At 48.3% G+C, this 22,856-nt stretch overlaps 1 protein-coding gene across 1 annotated transcript in view; it reads left to right on the forward strand.

Moving 5' to 3' along the window:
* Nucleotides 1-22,179, forward strand: part of DOCK1 (dedicator of cytokinesis 1) — a 545,861-nt gene extending 523,682 nt beyond the window's left edge. Inside the window, exons 55-59 of the mRNA XM_011967590.1 lie at nucleotides 3,277-3,422; nucleotides 9,185-9,383; nucleotides 13,838-13,991; nucleotides 17,069-17,220; nucleotides 20,991-22,179. Of these exons, the coding sequence (XP_011822980.1) occupies nucleotides 3,277-3,422; nucleotides 9,185-9,383; nucleotides 13,838-13,991; nucleotides 17,069-17,220; nucleotides 20,991-21,086 (747 nt within the window). The 3' untranslated portion in view covers nucleotides 21,087-22,179. The remainder of the gene's footprint in view (nucleotides 1-3,276; nucleotides 3,423-9,184; nucleotides 9,384-13,837; nucleotides 13,992-17,068; nucleotides 17,221-20,990) is intronic.
* The last annotated feature ends 677 nt before the right edge of the window (nucleotides 22,180-22,856 follow it).

The raw sequence follows: 22,856 nt of genomic DNA on the forward strand, positions 1-22,856 counted from the left end.
GTCCCCCTCTTACCTCTCCACCTACTGTCACAACACCCACTGGCCACCCAGACCCGGGAGAGACCCAGCAGTCACCCTTCCTCCCTCAAGTTAGTTCTAGCCGCGGTATCCCCTGGTGGTGCTGGGGTTCACCCCACCATCTTTGCCATCACAGTTGGCCCCTGACCTGGCCCCCAGCTTTCAGGATTTCTCCTCTCGCCTTCCCTCCACAGCTGCCAGGGGGACCCATCCCAGTAGTTCTCTTAACTGGGATCTGTGGGACCCCGGGGTTCCTCAGAGGCTGCTGGGAGGGGTGTTGACTGGGAAACCTCAGCAGGAGCATTAAGCTTCACCTGTTCCATGTGCTGGAGTTCCATGGGGAAGAGAAGCAGTATGGCATGGCCTACAAGAACAGCCAGGGACCAGGGTTCTGTTTCAGACGCAGAGCTGATGGTGCAGCTGTGTCCTTCAGTCTTGTGGCCTCTGAGGGCCGGCCAAGATTCTAACACCACACTTGCACCCTCCCTGCTGGGCCTGCCCATCTCCTGCCCGCGCGCCCCCAGCCCCTCCTCCCCAGCCTGCCCTCCGCAAGGGACAATGTGTCACCCTCTGTGGGATTTCAGGCTGTAACTGGCAGTTGTATAGCATCTGGAAAGGGACATTCCAGATCACGATGAAGTGTGCCTGCTTCTCCCCCTTCCTTGTACAGCACTGGTCCCTGTGATGAAGTTCAGCCAACCCCCTCAACCCAGCCCATTCCCATCCAAGATTCTGGGCAGTAAACGCCTGTGGCTGGCTCGAGGTGGGACATTACAACTCAGCTGGGAGGGAGACAGCGATGTAAAACTCAGGGTCATTAGGCAGGGCCGGGGGTTGCTCTGGTCAGAGAACTGGAAGGAGTGTTTGCTTAGGCTGTGAAGACAGCAGCAGCCATCAGGGTAGCGAGCCCTGTGGGTATCACTGGCATCATTTCATTTAGTCCTAACCCTGGCCCTCTGGGCGGGAAGGACTGTTCCCTGTGTGTTCAGGAGGAAGCTGAGGCTCAGAGCGGCTCCGGGTTTTATGGAGGGTCACACCGTCAGTGCCAGGGCCACAATTCTAGCCTAGTTCCAATATCCCCAACTCCTACCCACCAGCCCTGCTTTCAGTCAGTGTCTGGCCCTGGAGTCACACCTGCCAGGACTGGGTGAGACTCTAATTGCATCAGATGGAACAAAAGTAAAGCCCTGAGGTCTTGATTTCTAGAGGCTCTGCTCAATCAAGAAAGAACTATGAGGCAGACCGCCCAGTAGAATCCATGGTTGCACCCAGGGAGTGCCCTGCAAATATGGGACCCCGAGAGTACCCTCTGTCCTTCCTTGGCAGGAGTCATCCTCCTGCCAGCCCCCTTCCTTTATTCCTTGAAATCCATACTCACACATCTCAGCCAAGACCTGAGGTCACCTTCTGAGATTAAGTATAGGGTAAGGTTTTCACAATTGGGGATAATCCCCAAGGAACGATTTCCCTTTTAGTTTCTTCTAAAGGCAGAGTAATTACAATGGACATCTCCATGCAGCTATCCCCGGGCACCATCATTGGTGCCTGGTCAGTCCAAGACTGACCAGCTCCTCTCTACTGGCAAATCCCAGCTGCACGTCACTCAGAGCCAGTGGTCAGCAAACTGTGGCCCCCGGCCTGGTTGTGTAAATAAAGTTTTGTTGGCAGGCGGGCCATGCTCATTCATTTCTATATTGTCTGTGGCTGCTTTTGTGCTGTCGTGGCGGCGTGTGGTAGTTTCCACAGAGACCATATGCCCTGCAAACCTAAAATGCTTACCTGGTCCTTTGCAGCAGGGGGCCCCAGCCCCCAGGCAATGGACTGGTACCAGTCTGTGGCCTGTTAGGAACTGGGCCCACAGCTGGAGGTGCGCGGCAGGTGAGGGAACATTACTGTTTGAGCTCTGCCACCTGTCAGATCAGCGGCGGCATTAGATTCTCGTGGGAGTATGAACCCCATTGTGAACTGTGCATGTGAGGGATCTGGGTTGCACACTCCTTATGAGAATCTAATGCCTGATGATCTGAGGTGGAACAGTTTCATCCTGAAACCACCCCCTGCCAGTGTGTGGAAAAACTGTCTGTTTTCCATGAAACCGGTTCCTGGTGCCAAAAAAGTTGGGGACCACTGCTTTACAGAAAATGTGCAGAAAATGGGGGCCAATTCATGCCCTTTTACGATTTTGAAGTTTTTATTATTGAAGAGATAGTTTACACATCAAATGCTGTTTTATTTGGGATCACATATTTAAGAAAAAGGCCCACTTTTCAGATGGTGAAGTGGTGTTATATGAATATTACCTGTAATCTACCGCTTCTGGCCTCAGAGGGCTGGAACCATGGTCTACAGCAGGTCTTCGGTAGGTGATTGGCTGAATGAGATGGGCGGGGTGGGGCTGCAGCGTGGGGAAGTCAGCGCCACACAGAGAGGAAGTGCCCTACAGAAATTTAGTTTCCACATCCTCAGGTTAAAGGAAAGTTCTTGTGCAGCAGCTGCAGTCCCAGATGTGCCAACATCTGGCTCGGGGTACAGGTACACTAGAATTTTCTAGCTAATTGGATGTTGACACATGCTATATTTCAAGGACACTTGTTTCAGTAATATGTCAAGAAGAAGATGGAAAAGTCCGTCTAGAGATCTTTTTTTTTTTTTTTTTTTTTTTTTGGCACAATGCATCACTAGTTCACTACCTAGCACGTGGGAGAAGCTTTAGCAACTTCAGCGGTGGTTTCATCTACTCCACGGCATCAGTCACTTGCAGAAAGGAAACATACTTTTAATTAGGCAGCAGGAGCATCTTATTTTTGTCTACAGGAGGTCAGTCATTATGGATTCATGCATTTTGATGGCCTGTATAGTCTATCAACGTGCAGAGATATACAAAATTCATCTAAAGATCGAAAGACTCTTTAGTCACTCGCTAGGTGTTACTCTACATTAAACTTTCTGGTTGGCACATTCTCCTGTGGCTTTGGAATGTATTGACACATTGCGGTCTTTGAAGAAAACTGCATTGAGTATTAAAAGGCTAAGAAGGTTCCTTCCGATGCTTTCACAGTATTGGGTTAGGTTTTAAAATACTCCAAAATAATCATTGTTTTTGTCTTCCACTCAGAACAAGAACAGGTACTGTTTACAGAAGTCTAAACGATGATGGTCTCGATTCCACACTGCTAAGATCACTTTGTCTCAGGAGTCTGACCATGGCAGGCACAGGCATCAAACAAGTCTCCTTCTCTCTCTCTTTCTCGCTCTCAGCCCTCAAGTCTGGACGATAGAAGAGGCAGCCGCCCCCGGTCCATGGTGCGGTCCTTCACGATGCCTTCCTCATCCCGGCCGCTGTCTGTGGCCTCTGTCTCTTCCCTCTCATCGGACAGCACCCCTTCCAGGCCAGGCTCAGACGGGTGAGTCAAGCTCACAGCAGGGCTGGGCTGAGCAGCGAGGGCTTGGGGGATCTGGAAGGAGCCACCCAGGGCCCTGGGTTTATTTTCTTACAACTGAGGATTTTGTGTCCATCAAAATTATCTTTGAAATTGAGACCCTCCGAGACTTTCTGACCATAGTGCCCAATATTACTTTGAGGTCTTGTGAGTTGTTGAGAAAAACATCCTCTCTTTGGGTACCACTTTGGGTAAGGTTTTCATCTAATTTAGAACCTCCAGTGAATGTTCAGTCGTCTTCAGCACGGCTTTGAACAGGCTTGTCCAACCCACGGCCCACATGCAGCCCAGGATGGCTTTGAATGTGGCCCAACACCAATCCATAAACTCCCTTAAAACAGTATGAGATTGTTTTTGTGACTTTTTTTTTGTATATATCGAGCTCATCAGCTATTGTTAGTGTTAGTGTATTTCATGTGTGGCCCGAGACAATTCTTCTAAAGTGACTCAGGGAAGCCAAGAGATTGGACACCCCTGGGAAGAAGCAAGGTGCATTCCCTGCTGGCCAAGCACTTTGTACTTTTCATCTCCTGTGCACCTCCAGGGCCATGCCCAGGCAGGAGCTGGTGTGGTCTGAGCATGACACAACCTGCACTGTCTACCCGTGACACCATTCTGCCAAGCCAACTGTCACAGAGTCAGGCTTTCATGATGGATGGCTGGGCCACCTTCTTTTTTATTTTCCTCCCTTCCTCATGTTTTTGGAGAGCAAATTTTTTGTTTATTTTTGTTTCTGGTGAGGTTTATTACCTTTTAAAGGGAAATGGTGTTTAAGTGAGTGCTTCTGAGAATGACCATCTGTCCCTACTTTTTAGAACAACTCTGGAAAATAAAAGGCATATTATCCTTTTTAAAAATTTTGTTTTTGAGGCAGACCCTCACTCTGCCACCCAGGCTGGTGTGCAGTGGTGGAATCACAGCTCATTGCAGCCTCCACTTCCCAGGCTCAAGCGATCATAACCATTTTAAAGTGAACAGTTCAGTGGGATTCAGTAGGTTCACATTGCTGTGCAGCCATCACCACCATCCACCTCCAGAACTCTTTAATCTTGCCAGACTGAAACTCTGTACCCACTGAACAATTCCCCACTTTTTACCTCCCATACCGATTAAACACTAACTTCGCATTCTCGTTTCCCCCCACCCCTGACACCCTGACAATGTCTACTTTCTTTTTTTTTTTTTTTTTTTGAGAGGAGTCCCCCTCTCCAGGCTGAGTGCACTGGCACAATCTCGGCTCACAGCGACCTCCGCCTCCCAGGTTCAAGCAATTATTTTGCCTCAGCCTCCCAAGTAGCCTAGGACTACAGGCACCTGCAACCACGCCTGGCTAATTCTTTGTATTTTTAGTAGAGACGGGGTTTCACCGTGTTAGCCAGGATGGTCTCAATCTCCCGACCTCGTGATCTGCCCGCGTCAGCCTCCCAAAGTGCTGGGATTACAGTTGTGAGTCACCGAGCCTGGCCAATGTCCACTTTCTATCACTATGATTTTGACTATTCTAAGTACCCGTGGGCCACCTTCTTTCTACAAGGCCACTTCGGAGATGCATTTTTGCTCTTGAGTACCCAATAGTTAACATTTATTGAGCGCACACTGTGGCTCTTGCATTAGCTCAGATTATTGCAAAGAGAACTGCAACATTGGTATTTTTTTGTATTTTTGAGTGGCAAGCATGTAAAGTTTGTTCTTCTACAAAAAGAAAAAAATGTTTCATGCAATTTCAACAACACAGAAGAACCTCTAATTGTTTTACTGCCAATTTGCACAGTTGTTTGTGTGTCCAATCCCATTTAGTTTACAATCCATCACCCCATCAAACCCACAGGCATCTGGCCCCTTCAACACACAGACACAAACTTCCAGAGAGCCCCAAGGGTCGGCTCAACTCTGACTGCCCTTTGTTGCCAACGACTGATGTGCCCGATGGATAATTGCAAACTATCCCCACATTTTTTCTTAACAGTAATTTTTATCAGCATCTGATATTTATAAGGCCAAGTCCATATGGAAATTCTCAATTTAGAGGTATTTAAATCATGTGTGCTTGTCACTTACAGCAAGATTGCTAAAGAAATTTAATTCAACTTCTCCCCGAGAAAATCCCCAAGCTAGTTAGGGAAAGGTTTTTATATTTCTAGGAACATAGGGGTTAGGGTGGAAATTGATGGGGAGGTTTTAGATAGAAGAGCAGTGAATTGCACATGTGAACTCGGGCTGCCAGCTCTTCCCCAGAAGGCATTTGTTTAACCTTTAACTGGAAGGCATCTTTATTACAGTCCAGATTTGTGTTCATTCTTGGGGTTACCACCCTTTGCTAGCTAACTAACGTGGAGAAAATGAGGCTTTGGTCTCAAATGTCACAGGTTATGTGCAGAATAAAGTTCATCCTGTAGGCAGTTGCTTCTCATAATGTGAAAATTTAGAACTCCACCTGCCTTTCTCTGGGTTCTTTGTATAAGCATCAGGATTTCACAGCCGGGGTCTTCTCCCTGAGCTAAACAGCATCTACTAATCCTTTTCTTACCTACATTATCTCAAGTTCTGCTAAACCTAGAATAAAATCATGAAATGTTTGGTTGTTGCTTATAATAGATACAATATTTCACACCTAATGGTTGTGGATGTATCATAGATCCAGTGCGAAAAGTCCAGATGTCCCAAAATGCCTTAATGATCTAAGTCAATACTGGTATATTTTATCAGTCATTTTTAATTTTTTAAACATTTTATTATAGAAAAATTTCAAAGCTGAGTCCAGTGGCTCATGCCTAAAATCCCAGCACTTTGGGAGGCTGAGGCAGGTGGATTGCTTGAGCTCTGGAGTTGAAGACCAGCCTGGGCAATGTAACAAAACCCCATCTCTACAAAAAATACAAAAATTAGCTGGGTGTGGTGGTGCATGCCTGTAGTCTCAGCTACTTGGGAGGCTGAGGTGGGAGGATCACCTGAGCCTGGGGAGGTTGAGGCTGTAGTGAGCCATGATTGCATCCCTGCACTTCAGCCTGGGCAACAGAGTGAGACTGTCTCAGAAAAAAAGAAAAATTTCAGATATATACAAAGTGGGCTGAATAGTGTAATGAGGCCCCCATGCCCCACAGCCAGTCTTGACAATTATCGGGTTTTAACTAATCTTTTTTTCAATCTGTATCAATCATATTTTCCAGCAGATCTCAAATATATCATTTTATCTATAGCTATTTCAATATGAATTTCTAAAAGGTATGAACTCTTTTTTAAAACCATAACTAGGTTATATTATATAAACTATTGTAATATAGTTTATTTCACACCAAAAATATTGACAGGAATTCCATATTATTATAATAATATATTAGTGTTAATTTTCCATTGTCATGTCTTTTTTTTAGTTTGTTTAAAGCAAAATCCAAATAAGGTCCCCACCTTGCACCTCGCACTTGGTGGATATTATCTCTTTAGGTCTCTTTCAGTCCCCTTTTCTCCCTTGTAATTTATTTGTGGGAAATCCTAGGTTGCATATCCTGTCATGGTCCCCACCATCAGGACTTTGCTGATAGCATGCCCTATCGCATGGTTTAATTCGTGTCTCGATTCTCCATATTCCCTGCATATTGGTAGTTGAATCTAGCGATTTGATCAGATTCAGATTTGATTTAGGGATGACTTCATAGGTACTTGTATGTTCTTCCATTCAGAGGCACATCATATCCTGTTATCTGTCTTATGGAGACGTTAACAGCTATTGATGAAGTGCTTAGATTTAATACCATTACTGTTTACATAGTGTATGTTCCTGCAGCACATCCTACTGCACAGCCACATTAGATGGGAGAAGCAAAGAGTAGGTGGTGCTCCTTGCTCTGGGCAGTCTGCATCTTCAGCGGATTTAAGCACAGTTTTGCGAATGATCCTTCCCTTCCTGGTTCAGTTGACTCCCCACTATGGGACACACAACCTGGAAATCAACAGTGAGCACATCAGTGGGGAGCAAGATTGTTGCAATGGCCGTCCAGTGAGCACATCAGTGGGGAGCAAGATTGTTGCAATGGCCGTCCAGTGAGCACATCAGTGGGGAGCAAGATTGTTGCAATGGCCGTCCAGTGAGCACATCAGTGGGGAGCAAGATTGTTCAATGGCCGTCCAGTGAGCACATCAATGGGGAGCAAGATTGTTGCATTTTTTTTTTTTTTTTTTTTTTTTTTTTTTTTTTTTTTTGAGACAGGATCTGACTCTGTCACTCAGGCTCTGCAATGGCACAATCTCGGTTCACTGCAATTTCTGCCTCCCAGGCTTAAGTCATCCTACCACCTCAGCCTCCTGAGTAGGTGGGGCTATAGGTGCACACCCCCATGGCTGGCTAACTTTTGTATGTTTTGTAGAGACAGGATCTTGCCGTGTTGGTCAGGCTGGTCTCGAACTCCTGAGCTCAAATGATCCGCCCGCCTCAGCCTCCCCAAGTGCTGGGATTACAGGTGTGAGCCACCGCGCCCAGCCCTGCAATGGCCTTCTTAATGAGAACAGTGGCTTTCTTCCAAGTGTCCCATTCAGAAATACATGTAAGAGAAACTAGAGCTAGGATGAAAATATGACTGGCTGGCTAAATTTTCTTCTCTTGAAATCATGCTCCCCTTGAAAAAGCCAATTTCTTCTCCAGGCAGTCAAGGAAGTCAGGTTTGGAAGTTGCTGTGAGGACTCAGAGCTCCAAAGAGCAGGCTATAATTTGAAAATGTAAGATCCTAGTAACAGCCCTGCCTTCCATGTGAGTTATGCTATATGGGTTTTCAGGCTGGCCCATGCCTTCATCCATTCAACCGCCTCTCCTGACTCCTCTTCACAGCAGGAGCTTCTAGGGATGAGCCTCCAGTCTTAGAATTGGATCAATTTCTTCCACCTCCTGATAAGACTTCTAGGACCAGAAACAGGATGGACATGCCAATCTTGTGTTGGAGTGACAAATCACAATCGTGTGTGGATGTGCATGCACACTAACCTTTTGGTACATGCCTTAGAAACTAGCCTAAGATTGATTTACTCCATGGCGTAACCACGAATGTGTTTTTACAGCAACTGTGGGGTAGTCAGAAGGGTGGTGGTGTCTTCATACCTTTTTATAAGTGAAACAGCTGCCAGAGGTTGTGAGGACATCAAGAGTCACCCACAAGTGGCAGAGCTAGAATGCAGGTCTTCTGTCTCCAGCTCATTTGCCAGCTGGAAACCTCAGGGCATCTCCAAGCACCTGTGAGCTGGCCCTGGCTTGCTTCTGACCGAGCCATGCAAAGTGCTTTCACCTGGAAACAACCGTCTATCTGTAATCATAGAGCCTTGGTCAGGATTAAGGTAGCAGATGTTTCTTTGCATTGATGTCCATTTTTCCCCATTAAAAAATACACAGAATATTTCTATATAAATCTCTAAAAGACAAGGGTTCCCCTTTTGAAATATACCCTAAATACCATCCTCCCATCGTAAATGAACAATTCCTTAATGTCATCATCAAATATCCGGTCAGACTTCACATTTGCCCTATCGTGCTAAGTGTTCTATCTTTTTCACAGTTTTCCGTGTTGGGATTGAAACACAGTCCTTGCATCTGGTGACTGTGTATCTGAAGTCGCCCTTGGCCTCCCTTTTAAATCATTGCTTTCCTTGTAAATGTCTTCGATGGATTGTGAGTGACTTTACACGTGTCTGTGGGGTGGAAAGCAATTGCTCTCCTATTAAGACATCATTGACCTTTCCTTTAGGTTTGCTCTGGAGCCTCTCCTGCCAAAGAAAATGCACTCCAGGTCCCAGGACAAGCTGGACAAGGATGACCTGGAGAAGGAGAAGAAGGACAAGAAGAAGGAAAAAAGGAACAGCAAACATCAAGAGATATTTGAGAAAGAATTTAAACCCACCGACATTTCCCTGCAGCAGTCGGAGGCTGTGATCCTTTCGGAAACGGTAACCTGACAGGGTATCTTCCCTCGCTCTGTGGTAGCTTCAGGGACCTACCTTTGCCCCACCTGTAGCCAACAGGGCTGACAGTGGGCTCTGACTGCACTTGTTATAAATTAGCAACTCAAAAACCTGGGGTCCTCCTTCCCTAACCTCGAATGTCCCAAGGCAGTAGGACAGCCGAGCCGCAGAGCTAGGCTTAGCATTCGTGCAGCTTCCACAGGGCCTGGGGCAGGGCCGCTCTGCTGCTAGGCTCTGCCGCGCTGGCTCTGTTGGACTTGTTTCCTACACATGTCCTAACATCCCAGAAGATGAGCAGGAGTCCTTTTGTTGTCAGGAAACAGTCCTGCGTGTCAGATAATGCCTTCTCCTCGCCCCTTGTTGACTGGAACTCTAAGCTAGTTATAGCCCAAGTGTGAAAATCAGCGGAACTAGAATCCAAAGACCTCTTCCCACCAGGCCCCAGCAGCTGCACCTGCTCCTGGGGTACCTGCTCTGTCTCATCTGCTCCACCTTTCCGTCTCCTGGCCGTCTTTCACAAGGACTTACAGGGACTTCACGGGGCCCGTGTTGCTGAACCAACCTTAAAAACAGGTCCTAGTGAGTCTCGTTCGTTCCACAGTTGTGAGCGTGTGAGGTGGTGAAACTGAGGAGCTGGCTCTCATCCTGGGGCTGGGCCTGAGAGCTGATCCTCCCAGAAGTACACCACATTGGGAGTCTGTGTTCGTCTGTTTTGTGTTACTGTAAAGGAATAACTGAGCCTGCGTCATTTATGAAGAAAAGAGGTTGATCTGGCTCATGGTTCTGCAGACTGTATGAGCATGGCACTAGCATCTGCTTGGCTTCTGGTGAGGCCTCAGGAGGCTTTTATTCTTGGCTGAAGACAGGGGAGGGGAGCAGACATGTCACATGGTGAGAAAGAGAGTATGGGCAGGGGGTCGTGTTCCAGGCTTTTTTAAATAACTAGGTCTCACATGAACTGATAGAATGAGAACCCACTCATTACCCCTATTACTGCAAGGACAGCACCAAGCCCTTCATGAGAGGTCAGTTCCCGTGACCCAGACACCTCCCACTGGCCGCACCCCCAACATTTCAACATGAGATTTGGAGGAGACAAGTTGTATCAGAGTGTGAGTGCAAAGATGAGGCACAGCCCACTTCCAGAGCGAACTTGATTCTGAAAGTGCTAGCTGTAGTTGGAAACAAAAATAAAGAAGGGGTTCTCGTGGGCTGTCAGTTTCAAAGACGAAGTCAGGATTGGAGCTGCCCTCCCTGGAAATAGATGGCTGTTTGCTTGTCTCAGTCCTGGGCAGCCAGCGGGCTATGATTAGAGGGTTAGACGTACTGCACTGCTTGTTTATAACTTAAAACCCAGAAAGTTGGTTTTATCTATACTTCATGCCACTCAGAAAGCAGTCACATGCTACCTGGCTATCTAGAGGTGGAAGGCAAACCCCCCAGCCATGACTTGACGTCCAGCAGGCCAGCGCTGCTCTGCGGCCTGTGGCTGCAGCGGGGCTGGAGAATTCCCGTGAGGGTGGCCAAGGATGTCAGGCCTCGGGGGGCACTGGCTGGAGGCTGGCCCGAAGCACCCAGACGCTCAGCCTCCAGCAGATTGAGGGGGTCCTGACCACACAGCGTGCTCTGTCTGCTATTCTCGGAAGTTGGGATGCCCACCAGCCCAGAGGTTGGCTGAAGTCTCCTTCTCTCAAGCCCCAGGTAGATTTCTCAAGTCTCAAAACATCGTAGCTGGGTAGGGGAATGAACAGAAGCATTTTTGAATATTACTTAGTGCCAGACACTATGCAAGTCTTTCATACATTTTAATTTAAGCTCCGTTTTAAGATGCTAAATTGGAGGCCTCAGAGAAGTTGTGCCAAGTGGCAGGATTGATCACAGCTGACTTGTGTGAAAAGTCCAAAGACACAAGCACACACATGACAGGCACAGAGCCAGCACAGTGCATTTTCTGTCCCTGCCTGTGGTGGCCCAAGCATCGTTCTAGGATCCTTGCAAACAGCAGGGCTAGGGGCAGCACCACAAGGGCTGCTTCCCCACGGTTGGCCCTAGCACCCTCAGCAAATCCGCAGGAACTCAGCAAGGTCAGAGCACAGAACATTGGTGGGGCTTCTCAGCATCTGGCCCAGTGTCAGCTTGAGCCTTCCAGCACCAGGAGGCGGGGCATCCGAACCTCCCACTGGGGACAGGCTTCCTATTCTTGGTCCAGCCCAGCGACCTGTCTGTCTACACAGAGGCCACCTCCTCCAGGGGACGGGTGCCGGCAAGGTCTGTGAGGACAGTCAGACACCTGAAGTTTCCCAGCAGGCGACTGTGTGCCTGTGACCAGCCATGCTGTAGGGGAGGTGGGGAGGAAGTTCACAGGAGCAGAAGTAGCAACCCATTCCCTGGGGACAACACCAGCCACCCTCCCCACCCCCCCACCCCCGCTTACCCCTACTGTAGTGTCCTCCTTGCCCTTCCCCCATGCTGGCCTCCCCTGCACCCCAGCTTCTGCCAAGGTTTTCCCTCCTCACCCCTGGGGCTGGGTTTGGTTTCCTACTTGATTTGCATCATCAACAATTTCCTGACCTTTAGCTGAGCCTCTCCAGCCAGAGCCTCCAGGCTGCAATTTGCATCACAGCAGGCCAGCCTCCTCACGCTCTCCGAATCAGAATGTGCCCGCCCTGGGATGCAGGGAAGCCAGGAGAAGCACCTTAGCAGATCCCAAATCTCTCTTGCCAGCACATTCGCCTTCAGAGGGCCCAGCACTTCACCCAGCCTTTCCCGACTTCCCACGGCAGTTCTGCTGCCTGGAACAAGGCCATTTCTTCAGAGGAGGTACAGCTCCTGGGCACTTGGCTCCCCCGACAGCACAGTATAGTTCTGGAAATAGACCTGTTGGCCTGGCTCTGTCACTCATTTGCCAGAGGGCCTGAATCTTCCTCCCAAGCCTGGTTCCCATTTCCTCCTTCCAGCCTCGGTAACCTCCAGACTGGCCCTGGCTCGGCCGACTTCTCCTGGGGCAGACATTGAAGCCTACCTGCTCAGTTGCTCACCCAAACCAGCACAGCCCATCCGCCAGGCCCCCAGACCTAGCACCAAGCCGGAGCTGCCCGCTCACCTGCCTGCCCTTCCTTGGGGGAGAACCTTGACCCCTCCTTTTTGGCTGGGTTAATAAGTTTTCTAATTACTCCTGCCTCAGAGTATTCTGTCACTGCTCCTATTCCCCAAAGCCTGATGAGCAACCTGTAAGAAATATATACATACAACTTACTGATGGAACAAACAGGGAAAGGGCTTCGGTGGGGGAAAGTCAAGTGCCTCTGAAAGCCAGAGATGAGCAGGAAAAAATGCATTGAAAAGGAGAGAAAAAGAATCCCTGCCCGGTAATGACCTAGGATGTGAGACGCAGCAAAGGAAAGGAATAGCAAAAATCCTTCAGCCAGTTCCTAGACTTCCAGGTACACACCAAAGAGACCAAAGCATGCTGAGCACACCTGGGAATAATTCTGCCCTGGAACACGTGTCCGTGTCCAAACTTCCCTTTTTCATAAGGTCACGTGTCCTATTGGATTAGGACCTGTTACTGGGAAGTGTGCAGGTCCTTGATTCTTAGTCTTAGAGGAAAGAATTCAGCCAAGAGACCAATTAGTAAAGTAGGGAAATTAGTAAAGTAGGTAAAGTAGGGTTATTAAGGAAATAAAAGTAGCGTAGACTCCAGGAGAGGAGCAGGCTGACCCTGTGGAGAGCAGCCCCTGGGAGTTCTGTGTTGTGGTTTTTATACTGGACTGATTTAAGCTCCCACCTCTGTCTTAAGCCTCTCCCTTTGTCTTCGTGTATTTTCCCAGCTGTCTTAAGTCTCCACCTTTTCCCTGCCTAGTTCCCGCCCAGGTTTGTGGGACTTTCCCTTGCTGCTAGTTGATGTGCACACTCGGGCTCAGTGATCAATAGGAATCCTACCTAATGGCAGCATTGCTCATTACCACCACCCCAAGAAGGTCTATTGCGGTCAAATCTGTACTTACTGTGCGAGTGTCTCTCTTAGGAATTAACCCCTTGCCCTGTTTCCCTCCTAATCAGCATGTAGCCAGCTACATTGTAACAGGTTAGCTGCAGAGGGAGCAATTACTGGGTGTCTTATGGGGTGTTTCAGGGCGCTCCCTCCTGCCTAGGTATTCCCCTCCCCTCTGCTCACACCTAGCATGTGTGTTTTGTGGGGGTCTCTGGGGCATGAGATTTTCCAGAGTTTCCTCCCCCGTCTACCTTTCCTGTTCATGTCTTACAATCTGCCCACTAACAGGCCACACCTCAGCTTGATCATTTGCAAAGACCCTATTTCCAGTTAAGGTCATATTCTAAGGTAATGGGGGTCAGGACTTCAACATAGGAATTTAGGTGAAAATGCAGCTTGGCCCATAACAGACCCTAACTGTGCTCTTTCTCTCCTTTCAATGTAGATAAGTCCTCTGCGGCCCCAGAGACCGAAGAGCCAGGTGATCAACGTCATTGGAAGCGAAAGGCGCTTCTCAGTGTCCCCCTCGTCACCGTCCTCCCAGCAAACACCTCCTCCGGTTACACCAAGGGCCAAGCTCAGCTTCAGCATGCAGTCAAGTAAGTAGAAGAGTCCGCACATACGTATCGTGCTATAGCTCTGTGACTTCCCCTGGCTGAAGGCTCTGAGGTTAGAAGCGCTTCCTGCCTCCCTTTGCAGCAGAGGGTGGGAGTTCAGATAAACACCTGGCTTCCTGGGAGTGTCCCTTGGAGCAGGCTGTAGAGTCTGGACTTTCGCAAATCAGGCCAAAACTCAGAGCCCAGGTCTCCAGCGCTGGAGGGGCAGAAAGTGCAGGGTTTGTCCCAAGGTCCATGTGGAGGGGACCTGTGAGGCACGTGGAACTGCCCCACTTCCTATCCCAGGACACAGAGCTGCAGGAGGCCGTGGGCCTGCTTGTGTCTAGGACTGTGCACTGGAGAAGCACCTCCAGGCAGTTGGCAACAGCTAAGGGGCACAGCTTATTTTTCTAGTTTTGACCAATGTTTAAATTACCCTAGAAGTTGCCACAAAACTAGTGGCTCCAAACAGCAGAAATCTGTTCTCTGAAGGTTTTGGAGGCCAGAACTTTGAAATCAAGGAGGTACCAAGTTGGTTCCCTCTGGTGGCTCCAAGGGAGAGCCTGTCCCAGGCTTCCCTCCAGCTTCTGGTGGCTCCCAGCAGTCCCTAGCCCTCCTTGGCTGTGGCCACATCACTCCCCTCTCTGCCCCTGTCTTCATGTGGCCTCCTTCTCTGTGTCCTCTCCTCTTAGAAGGACAGCAGTCATTGGATACAGGATCCACTGCAAATCCAGGATGATCTCACCTTGAGATCCTTCGCTGATTACATCTGCAAAGACCCTAAATCCAAATAAGACACATTCTGAGGTTCTGGGTGGCCCTAAGAGGTCTGCATTTTGGGAAGACTCTACTCAACTTACTCTAAGTGGTAGACAGCTTTTCACCACTGGATTCAGAGCCAGCAGAGAGGAGAAATCTTGGCAGGGAGAAGGTGCTGGGGGTGAGGATGGCAGCAGAACTGGGGAGCCCACTCTCCTTCCTTCCTGTGGCACAGAGAGGGGTCCCAGGCGGGAGAGCTCCATGCCCTGTGGCAAGGGTTGTGCAAGGCAGTGAGTGAGTGTCCTCTGCTCCTGGTTTTCCTCTTGCTGAAAGGGGAGCAGTCATGATTTTGGAGACTGTCAGTGGGTGGGGAGGCTGGCTCCAGGAGTGGATGTGTGAGTTTAATTGAGTAGGCAGAGAGCTTTCCGGGCACTGGATGTGTCTTTGGAGGGTGCATCTTCACATCCTTGCACTATTACTACATGATCTTTCTAAAAATGTGCTTAAAATCTATTTTAATACTGAAAACAGGCACCGTCACTGCTGCTGCAGAAAACAATTTAACGGTTCCTCCACAGTTCAATGTAGAATAAACATGGAATATGAACCGGCAGTCCTGCTCCTAGGCCTGTACTCCAGAGAATTGAAGGCAGGGACTCAAACAGATACTTAATATTCGTAGCAGTATTTTTCACAAGAGCCAATAAGCAAACACAGGCCAAATGTCCATCAGCTGATGGCCAGATTAACAAAATGTACATCCAAAGAAATGTCCGTGCAATAGAATATTACCCAGCCGTAGAAAGGAGTGAAGGTCTGACACGTGCTGCAGCACGGACGAACCTCAGAACCATGATGCCAAGTGAAATAGATCAGTCGCAAAGGGACAAATATTGTATGACTCCACCTAAATGAAAGATCTAAGGCAAGTTCATAGAGACAGAAAGGCGTGGCCCAGCACTTTGGGAGTCCAAGGCGGGTGGATCAGCTAAGGTCAGGAGTTCCAGACCAGCCAGTCAACATGGTAAAACCCCGTCTCTACTGAAAATACAAAAATTAGCTGGGTGTGTTGGTGTGTACCTATAATCCCAGCTAATCAGGAGGCTGCAGGAGGAGAATCACTTGAACCTGGGAGGTGGAGGTTGCAGTGATCTGAGATCGTGCCACTGCACTCCAGCCTGGGCAACACAGCGAGACTCTATCTCAAAAAAAAGAAAAAAAAAAGAGAGAGTAGAGTAGAGGATACTAGGAGCTGGAGGAAAGTTACTGTTTAATGATTACAGAATTCCATTTGGGGTGATGGAAATGTTTCAGAAATACATCATGGTGATGGTTGTCCACCATGGCCGATGTGATTAATGCCACCAAACTGTCCCCTTAAAGATGGCTAAAATGGCAAATTTTACATCATATATATCTTACCACAATAATAGCAAACAAATAGGCAGCAATCATGAAGACAGTCACCCACCGTAGGCTCATTTCCCTTAGCCCCATGGCAGAGCTGCCCTCTAAGCTGACACTGTGCCCTTCCTAGGATGCATCTTCCTAAAAAAGGATTTTTCATGAGACGGATCCTAGTGGAAAACTCCAACAAAAGAGACTCATCAGTAAAAATGTCAATTTTTCTCTCCTTAATATAAAAGAAAACAAATTATTTTTAAGAGTCTCAACAAGGGTTGAGAAAATATCCTGTCTTAATGATTATTCCTCCGTTTGAAAACGACTATTTTTTCCAGTTTACTTTAAAAATCAATTGTACTTCCCCTTGGCTTATTTAAAGCAACAGCCACAGTGACTGCTACAGCTAATAACTTCATTTCATGCGACTGTGGATTTTCCTGTGGAAAGAGATTGGACGCTGGGTGGCTGGTCACCGTGTTAGACTTTGCTTAGCAAATCTCTCCAGGTGATAACTGCAGGGGTGACTGTAGAGGCCTGGCTGGGCTTTGAAAGCAGTAGCAGCAGCAGCGGAGACAGTCCTGTGGCACCCAGCTGTTTAACTTCCACCAAGGCAGGGGGCCCGAGGGAGGGGGCCCAAGGCAGGACAGAAGAGGCCGTGGTGAACGTCACCCTTTCTACAGTGGCTGTATGCCTTGCTTCATGCTCCGGTTTTAGTTGTCATGTGATACTTGCTATTCTCTTTCTAGAACATTGCCACTGGGAGAGGGTCCCACCCTTTGTGTTCGCCCCCTCCCTGCCCTCATCTGCTCTGTTGACAAGCGTGCCTGCCTGTCTGGGAGGGAACAGGGAGCAGCTCCCTGGGCAGTCAGGCTCCATGGGGAAGTCGGGCCGATTTTAAATAAATCCCGGTTTTCCAGGCTTGGAGCTGAATGGCATGACGGGGGCGGACGTGGCGGATGTCCCACCCCCTCTGCCTCTCAAAGGCAGCGTGGCAGATTACGGGAATTTGATGGAAAACCAGGACTTGCTGGGCTCGCCAACACCTCCACCTCCACCTCCACACCAGAGGGTAAGTCGGCAATCTGAAACATGGGCTTTCATTACTTCCCCTCCACAAAGTAGGACGAGTCCCTCATTCCAGATATTAACAGGTTTACTTTGGGCTAGTGAGCACGTGAGGAAAACCATGTATGATGGGCCGGGTTTGATTTTGCAAAAGGTATCAAAGCAGTAAGGACGCTGGTGAGTAAGATCTGTGGCTCTGTGTCATTATCAATAACTGCGTCAAAAAGCACATTTTGATATCATGCCTCAGAAAGACGAAGAGGATAGACATTCCAAGATTGTCATCGGTTATCACCACGGAGATCAGTCCACTGGAAATGCAATTCTAATGAAATTTTGATTTTTGAGAAGTAGCTTTTCTATCAAGAGGTCTGACTTTTTAAAGAGGTTGGCCAGTATCACCCTGTATGGCAGGCACCTGTTGTACACCTGCTTGGCCCTGGAGAAGCTCATCTCCAAACATTCTCATCTCCAAACGTTCCTCCAGGCAGCCTCACCTGGTGCCGGGAGCTCCTGGGTATTGACAGGCACTCACCTTACAGAGACTGCAGAGGACAGCCAGGTTTGGCTCCTGGGCACAGTCACCCTCACTGTGCCCCCACCCCTGAGCGCCCTCCCCAGTGCTAGTTCGGGGGTGCTAGCCTGGCTTCCTCTGGCAGCACTGGCCTTTGTAAGCCTAAGCAACCCGCTGGAACCCTTCTTTGGTGTGAGTCCCTGAAGCTGGTACCTCCCAGCAACCGTTTTAGTCATTCTTCCCACCCGACGTGCCTGGTGCCGAACAGCCCCTGGGCCTGCCTGCCCGTGCAATGTTAGTCGGAGTCATAAAAAGCCATTGAAACAAGCATCTCAGTTACCAGTTGACGGTTCTAGAAACATTCTTTTCAGATCTACCCCGTTCCTCTCCTGGTTCTCAAGGATGCTGTCGGGCATCACTCAGCCCTGCGGGTCCCAGCCCCATCCTCTCGTGTCGGGCCCAGGCGTGTGCGGAGGGCAGCATGAGTGGGATGGAGGCGGGCCAGTGACTGACTCAGCTGCGGCGGGAACTTCTGCTTCCAGGCTCAGCCCTCCCCGGGCCATGTTATTCACAGCCTTTGACAATTAAATCAGTGTGGTCTGAAGAGTAAAATATCCCTCTTCATATCTGGACAGCTGGCCATATTTTTTTGCTATCCAGCCTCAGTAATTATATGGCTGCAAAACTCCTGCAGAACGTTGAAAACAGGAGACTGTTGGGTGGCTCTGTTTTTTTCATCATGATGAGACATGGGTTTGTTTTTTTTTTCTTTAATAAACACTATAAATCCCACATGCTGTTTCTTTTCCTTTTTTTTGTGGAGACTTGTTCCCGGCGTGTTCCACAAGATCATTACATCCCTTATGAGAGGAGTGGAAGAGAGAGGGTGTTTGTGTACATCATACGTATTTCATCATTCCCTTTGGATCAGAAAACTAACAAGCAGTCATCTTTAATATCAAAGAGGCAGATTGCACTTCCGAGACCCAAGTGCCATTTAAACAGGCTCCCTCTCCCTAGAGACGCCTTGATGAGGAACCGGTCCTGGAGGAGGCACCAGGTTCCCCTGTGAAGAGCGCTTTCTGGCAGGCTGGGATGGCTTGTTGCACCGCAGAAATGGAAGCCTGACCTTTCCCAGGCATTTCTAACTACTGTGAGAGCAAAACGAGGTTCGGGGGGTCTAGCAAGAATACTGGGTTGCTTGGAGTATTGTTTCCCTAACAGCTACGTTAATTGGTCACGTTTTCGTCTCTTTATTTTACTGGAAAGGCAAGAATGTTCCCCCTAGTCTCCCTACACTAGTAAACTGAAAATTCTCAACTTAAGAATTACAGCCACTTCCTCGTCTTGTTACACATCAACTCTGGGGTAACATTTTATTGTCTCAATTTCTTGGATACACCATTGTGGGTTACCGCTGCCACATATGGTTGATTAAGTAAGGGATAACGTGGATTAGCTCTGTCTCAATTTATAAAGGGGGTGTGAATTCAATTAGATTGATGACCCAAGTGTCTTCCGTCTTTGTTTCTTGTTAATTTACTTGCAGCCTGAGCGCATGCTCAGGTGACATGCTGCTGGTTAGTATGTCATCATTAGGCGGAAGCGGCTGCATTTCCTGGGGTGCCTCCCTTTGCACAGGCCCTGAAAGCTGTTCTGGGATAATGATCATCCGTCTGCCATGATGGGGGTGTGATCAATATCCTCCTGTCACTCTCATTGATCAGCCTCAGGCTTGTGGGCAACTCTGTCTCTAGTTGTTGCCACTAAGCTGTCATTTCTTTCCAAACAGCTCTTCCCGTCAGTAATCTGAGCTATCATTTTGCTTGTTGGTGGTAAGCTTTTGACATGCCCATATTTGGCACAGAGGTCATCTGCAGTGCTGTGTTGGTATCAGGCTGTGTTAGTCTGTCCTTACCTGCTCCTCATTGGCCTATCAGTGTGGCTTTCACATGTAAACAAGCAGTTTCATCAGACCTCAGAAGAGATTCTCTTTTAACGGTTCTAACCAGCCTTAAAAAGACTTCATTGTTGTTTTACCTTCCTTAATATAAGGTCATATACTCACAGGACGTCTTTAACAGTTTTACTTTCCCACATGTGTTCTGCTCTCTGTGTTAAGCACTCAGTCATTTTTGTATTTACTTGTCTGTGAATCAGGAGGAAATCTGGGCGATGAGTGAGAGACTCGACTACGTCACTGTCTATCCTTGAAAACCTCTTTTCTCACATTCAGCTAAATGCAAACCCACACTGAGAGGCTGTTAAAAATCCACCCTTACCCTTAAGTTAGATGATAGTGTTCTGTGCGTTCAGTCTGGTTCCTCTGCCTGTGGCATGCTCCCACCTACCCTGGTCTGTTCACTTCTTCATTCATTTCTTTGTTTACTCACCTGTTCATTTCTTCATTTATCCACTGACTCATGTATTCACTCATTCATGTATTCACTCATTCATCCATTTTCCTATTTGATCGACCCATATTTCCAGAGCGTCTCCTGCACATCAGGTGTGTGTGATGGGCATGACGGTCCTAAAAGCAATAGGGTGCAGCTGCCCTCAGTCGTTACACTCCAGCCAGGCCCATCAGCAGGGGGTTTGCTATTATCTTCACATTGGAAATTAATGTTCTTTTTTGTGAATCTCAAGTGACCTATGCCCATGAGCTGAAGCCAGCCAACCAGCCACCTGTTTCTGTGAATAGTTTTCTTGGAACACAGCCACACCCCTTTCTGTACACACCGTCAACACCCGCTTTTCGGCCACACCAGCGGTGTTCAGTGGCTGCAACAGAGACCGTGTGGCCCTGCCGAAAAGCTGGAAATATTTACTATCTAGCCCTTTCCAGGAAAAGCTTGCTAACCTTTGCCGGAAGCTCAGAAAGCAAAAGCAGTTCTCTCATCTCACCCCTGGAGAGTGCCTCTAAGGACTTGTTTATCCCTTAGACAGTAGATGGATAACTTGGTCGATAGCATCTGAATTTAAAAAGGCCACGCAAAGGGCAATGGTACCTCTCAGGGACCGAGCAGACGGCAGGAGAGTGCTCAGAGGCGTCAGAAAGGCCCAGGCCCAGGCCCATAGCAGCCCAGTCTTGAGCCTAGCAGACCTGGCAGCCCCGAGTCAGACAGTATGGAGCCCAATCACGTGGAGAGGATGGTTCCGGCTGAGTGGCTGTGCCAGGTCAGACCCCACCTGGAGACGGCTTCTTTTCCGTCAGGACATCAGTAATGTAACGTCTTCCCCATCCTCATGTTTTCTAGCATCTGCCACCTCCACTGCCCAGCAAAACTCCGCCTCCTCCCCCTCCAAAGACAACTCGCAAGCAGACATCGGTGGACTCCGGGATCGTGCAGTGACGTCGCAAGGCTGTCTGGAAAGAGTGCGCTGCCCCTCCCCCGTCTCCATGTCCTCTCCTTCCGTGTCCCCTGAGTCTGCTGTTTACCTCATTGGGCCTGTGATGTTAACATTTCGTGCAATTGCTTTTCCGTCAGAGGAGTTCAGTTCTCACCATGGAGTGAGTGGCCTTTAGTGTCATGGAGCAAGGTGGGTCAGGGAGGTGGGTATGGGCCCGGGATGTGCCATTGTGGTTGTCAGAGTTGGGGGCCTCTGAGAGAATCTGAGTCTTGCCCAAACATTCTCTCTTTTTGTGCCAAATGACTTGCATTTGCAAAGAGCTCAGTTGCCCTGAGCTCAGTCAAGTAGGAGAGGCTAGGCCTTCACTCTTGGGAAGCGGTGTAGTGACGATGTACAGGAATCCTCCTCACTGCCATGGGATGTTTTATCCAGCCCCTCCTTGTTCCGGCTGGTGGTGTGACTTCGTTGGTTGAGGTGTGTCTCCCGCCTGCATCAGACAATGAAGTTCAGCCCCTCCAGGGAAGCTCCTGATTTCCCCTGGCATAATTTAAAATAGGATCTTTCTCAGCTACTGAACAGTTACTAATTTATGGGGTGGAAACAGCATTAAAAATACTGAATCAAATGGAAAAACAAGTGCATAGAGGAAGACAAATTTTCGTTCTTTTCTGAAAAAGAATGTGTGCACCACAAGAGCTGGTTTTAATTGGGGAAACTGTTTTTGTCCTCATTCTGTACAGAAATTTGTATATATGACGGTTCTTAGAACTTGTTTTAATTTTTGTGGTCCTTCTGTTTATTATAATAGGCGTCCACAAATGATTCTCCATATGTGTTCTTAATTTTTAACTGCCGCAAGTGTTAAACAAACACACACACACACACACACACACACACACAAATTAAATTTTTTTTTCAGAACTCCAAAGTCCTGAAAATTTTGGTGGACAATGATTTTTAAAAAACTAACTTTGTATAACCTAATATTTGTATTCTCTCATCTATATTTTTTTATTCACTATAATCATGATACTCTTCTAATAGACTCAAAAGTTAATCATTGACAATGAAAAATAAAATGTTATTTTAAAACACTCATGGTGTCCGACATATTATGTTTGTATCCTTGATTGTAAAATACAGACGCTGCTGTTTCTATTCTGCTTTGTTAAAGTGCTTGGTGACACACATTAGTATATGCACCTCTTCCTCAAACGTTGTTTTTAATCCTCTCTGTTAATTGTGTCTGATCTGGAGCCCGGATGGGAAGTGCCCATGTCCCATGCATGGCTGTATGTCCTGATAGACAGGAGCTGAGCCAAGCCCCAGCTGAGTGCTTTCCCATCACCAAACCCACAGGGCTCTCGGGCTGCAGATCACGTGGGCCTCTTTTCAGCTGCTAATTTAAGAGAGGGCTTTGGTTAGTGGGTGTGTGATTTAGCTGTAGAGGCCTGGACATGGAGAGCTTTCTCCAGGGCCTGCCTGGCTGGATCTGGGGTGGCAAGAAACAAGGAAGGCAGAAGGTCCTCTTCTCAATGGACAGGGCTCTCACCTCTGCTCCTGCCAGACGTGTGGAAGCCATAAGGATGTGCCCCTCTGCCCGTCTAACCTGGCCTAGGAGGAGGCTGCTGTGGAGTCCGGGAAGCTGGGAGGCTCTTCTCCCACTCAGGTACTGTCCCCAGCGTATTCATGCTTGTAAATATCCGTTCCGCCCCCGAGAAACCGTAGGATTTTTCTCTTGAATGTGGGATTTTTCTCTTCAGGAATCTTTA

Source organism: Mandrillus leucophaeus, unplaced genomic scaffold (genome assembly GCF_000951045.1).
Source record: "Mandrillus leucophaeus isolate KB7577 unplaced genomic scaffold, Mleu.le_1.0 Scaffold801, whole genome shotgun sequence".
NCBI classification, from domain to species: domain Eukaryota; kingdom Metazoa; phylum Chordata; class Mammalia; order Primates; family Cercopithecidae; genus Mandrillus; species Mandrillus leucophaeus.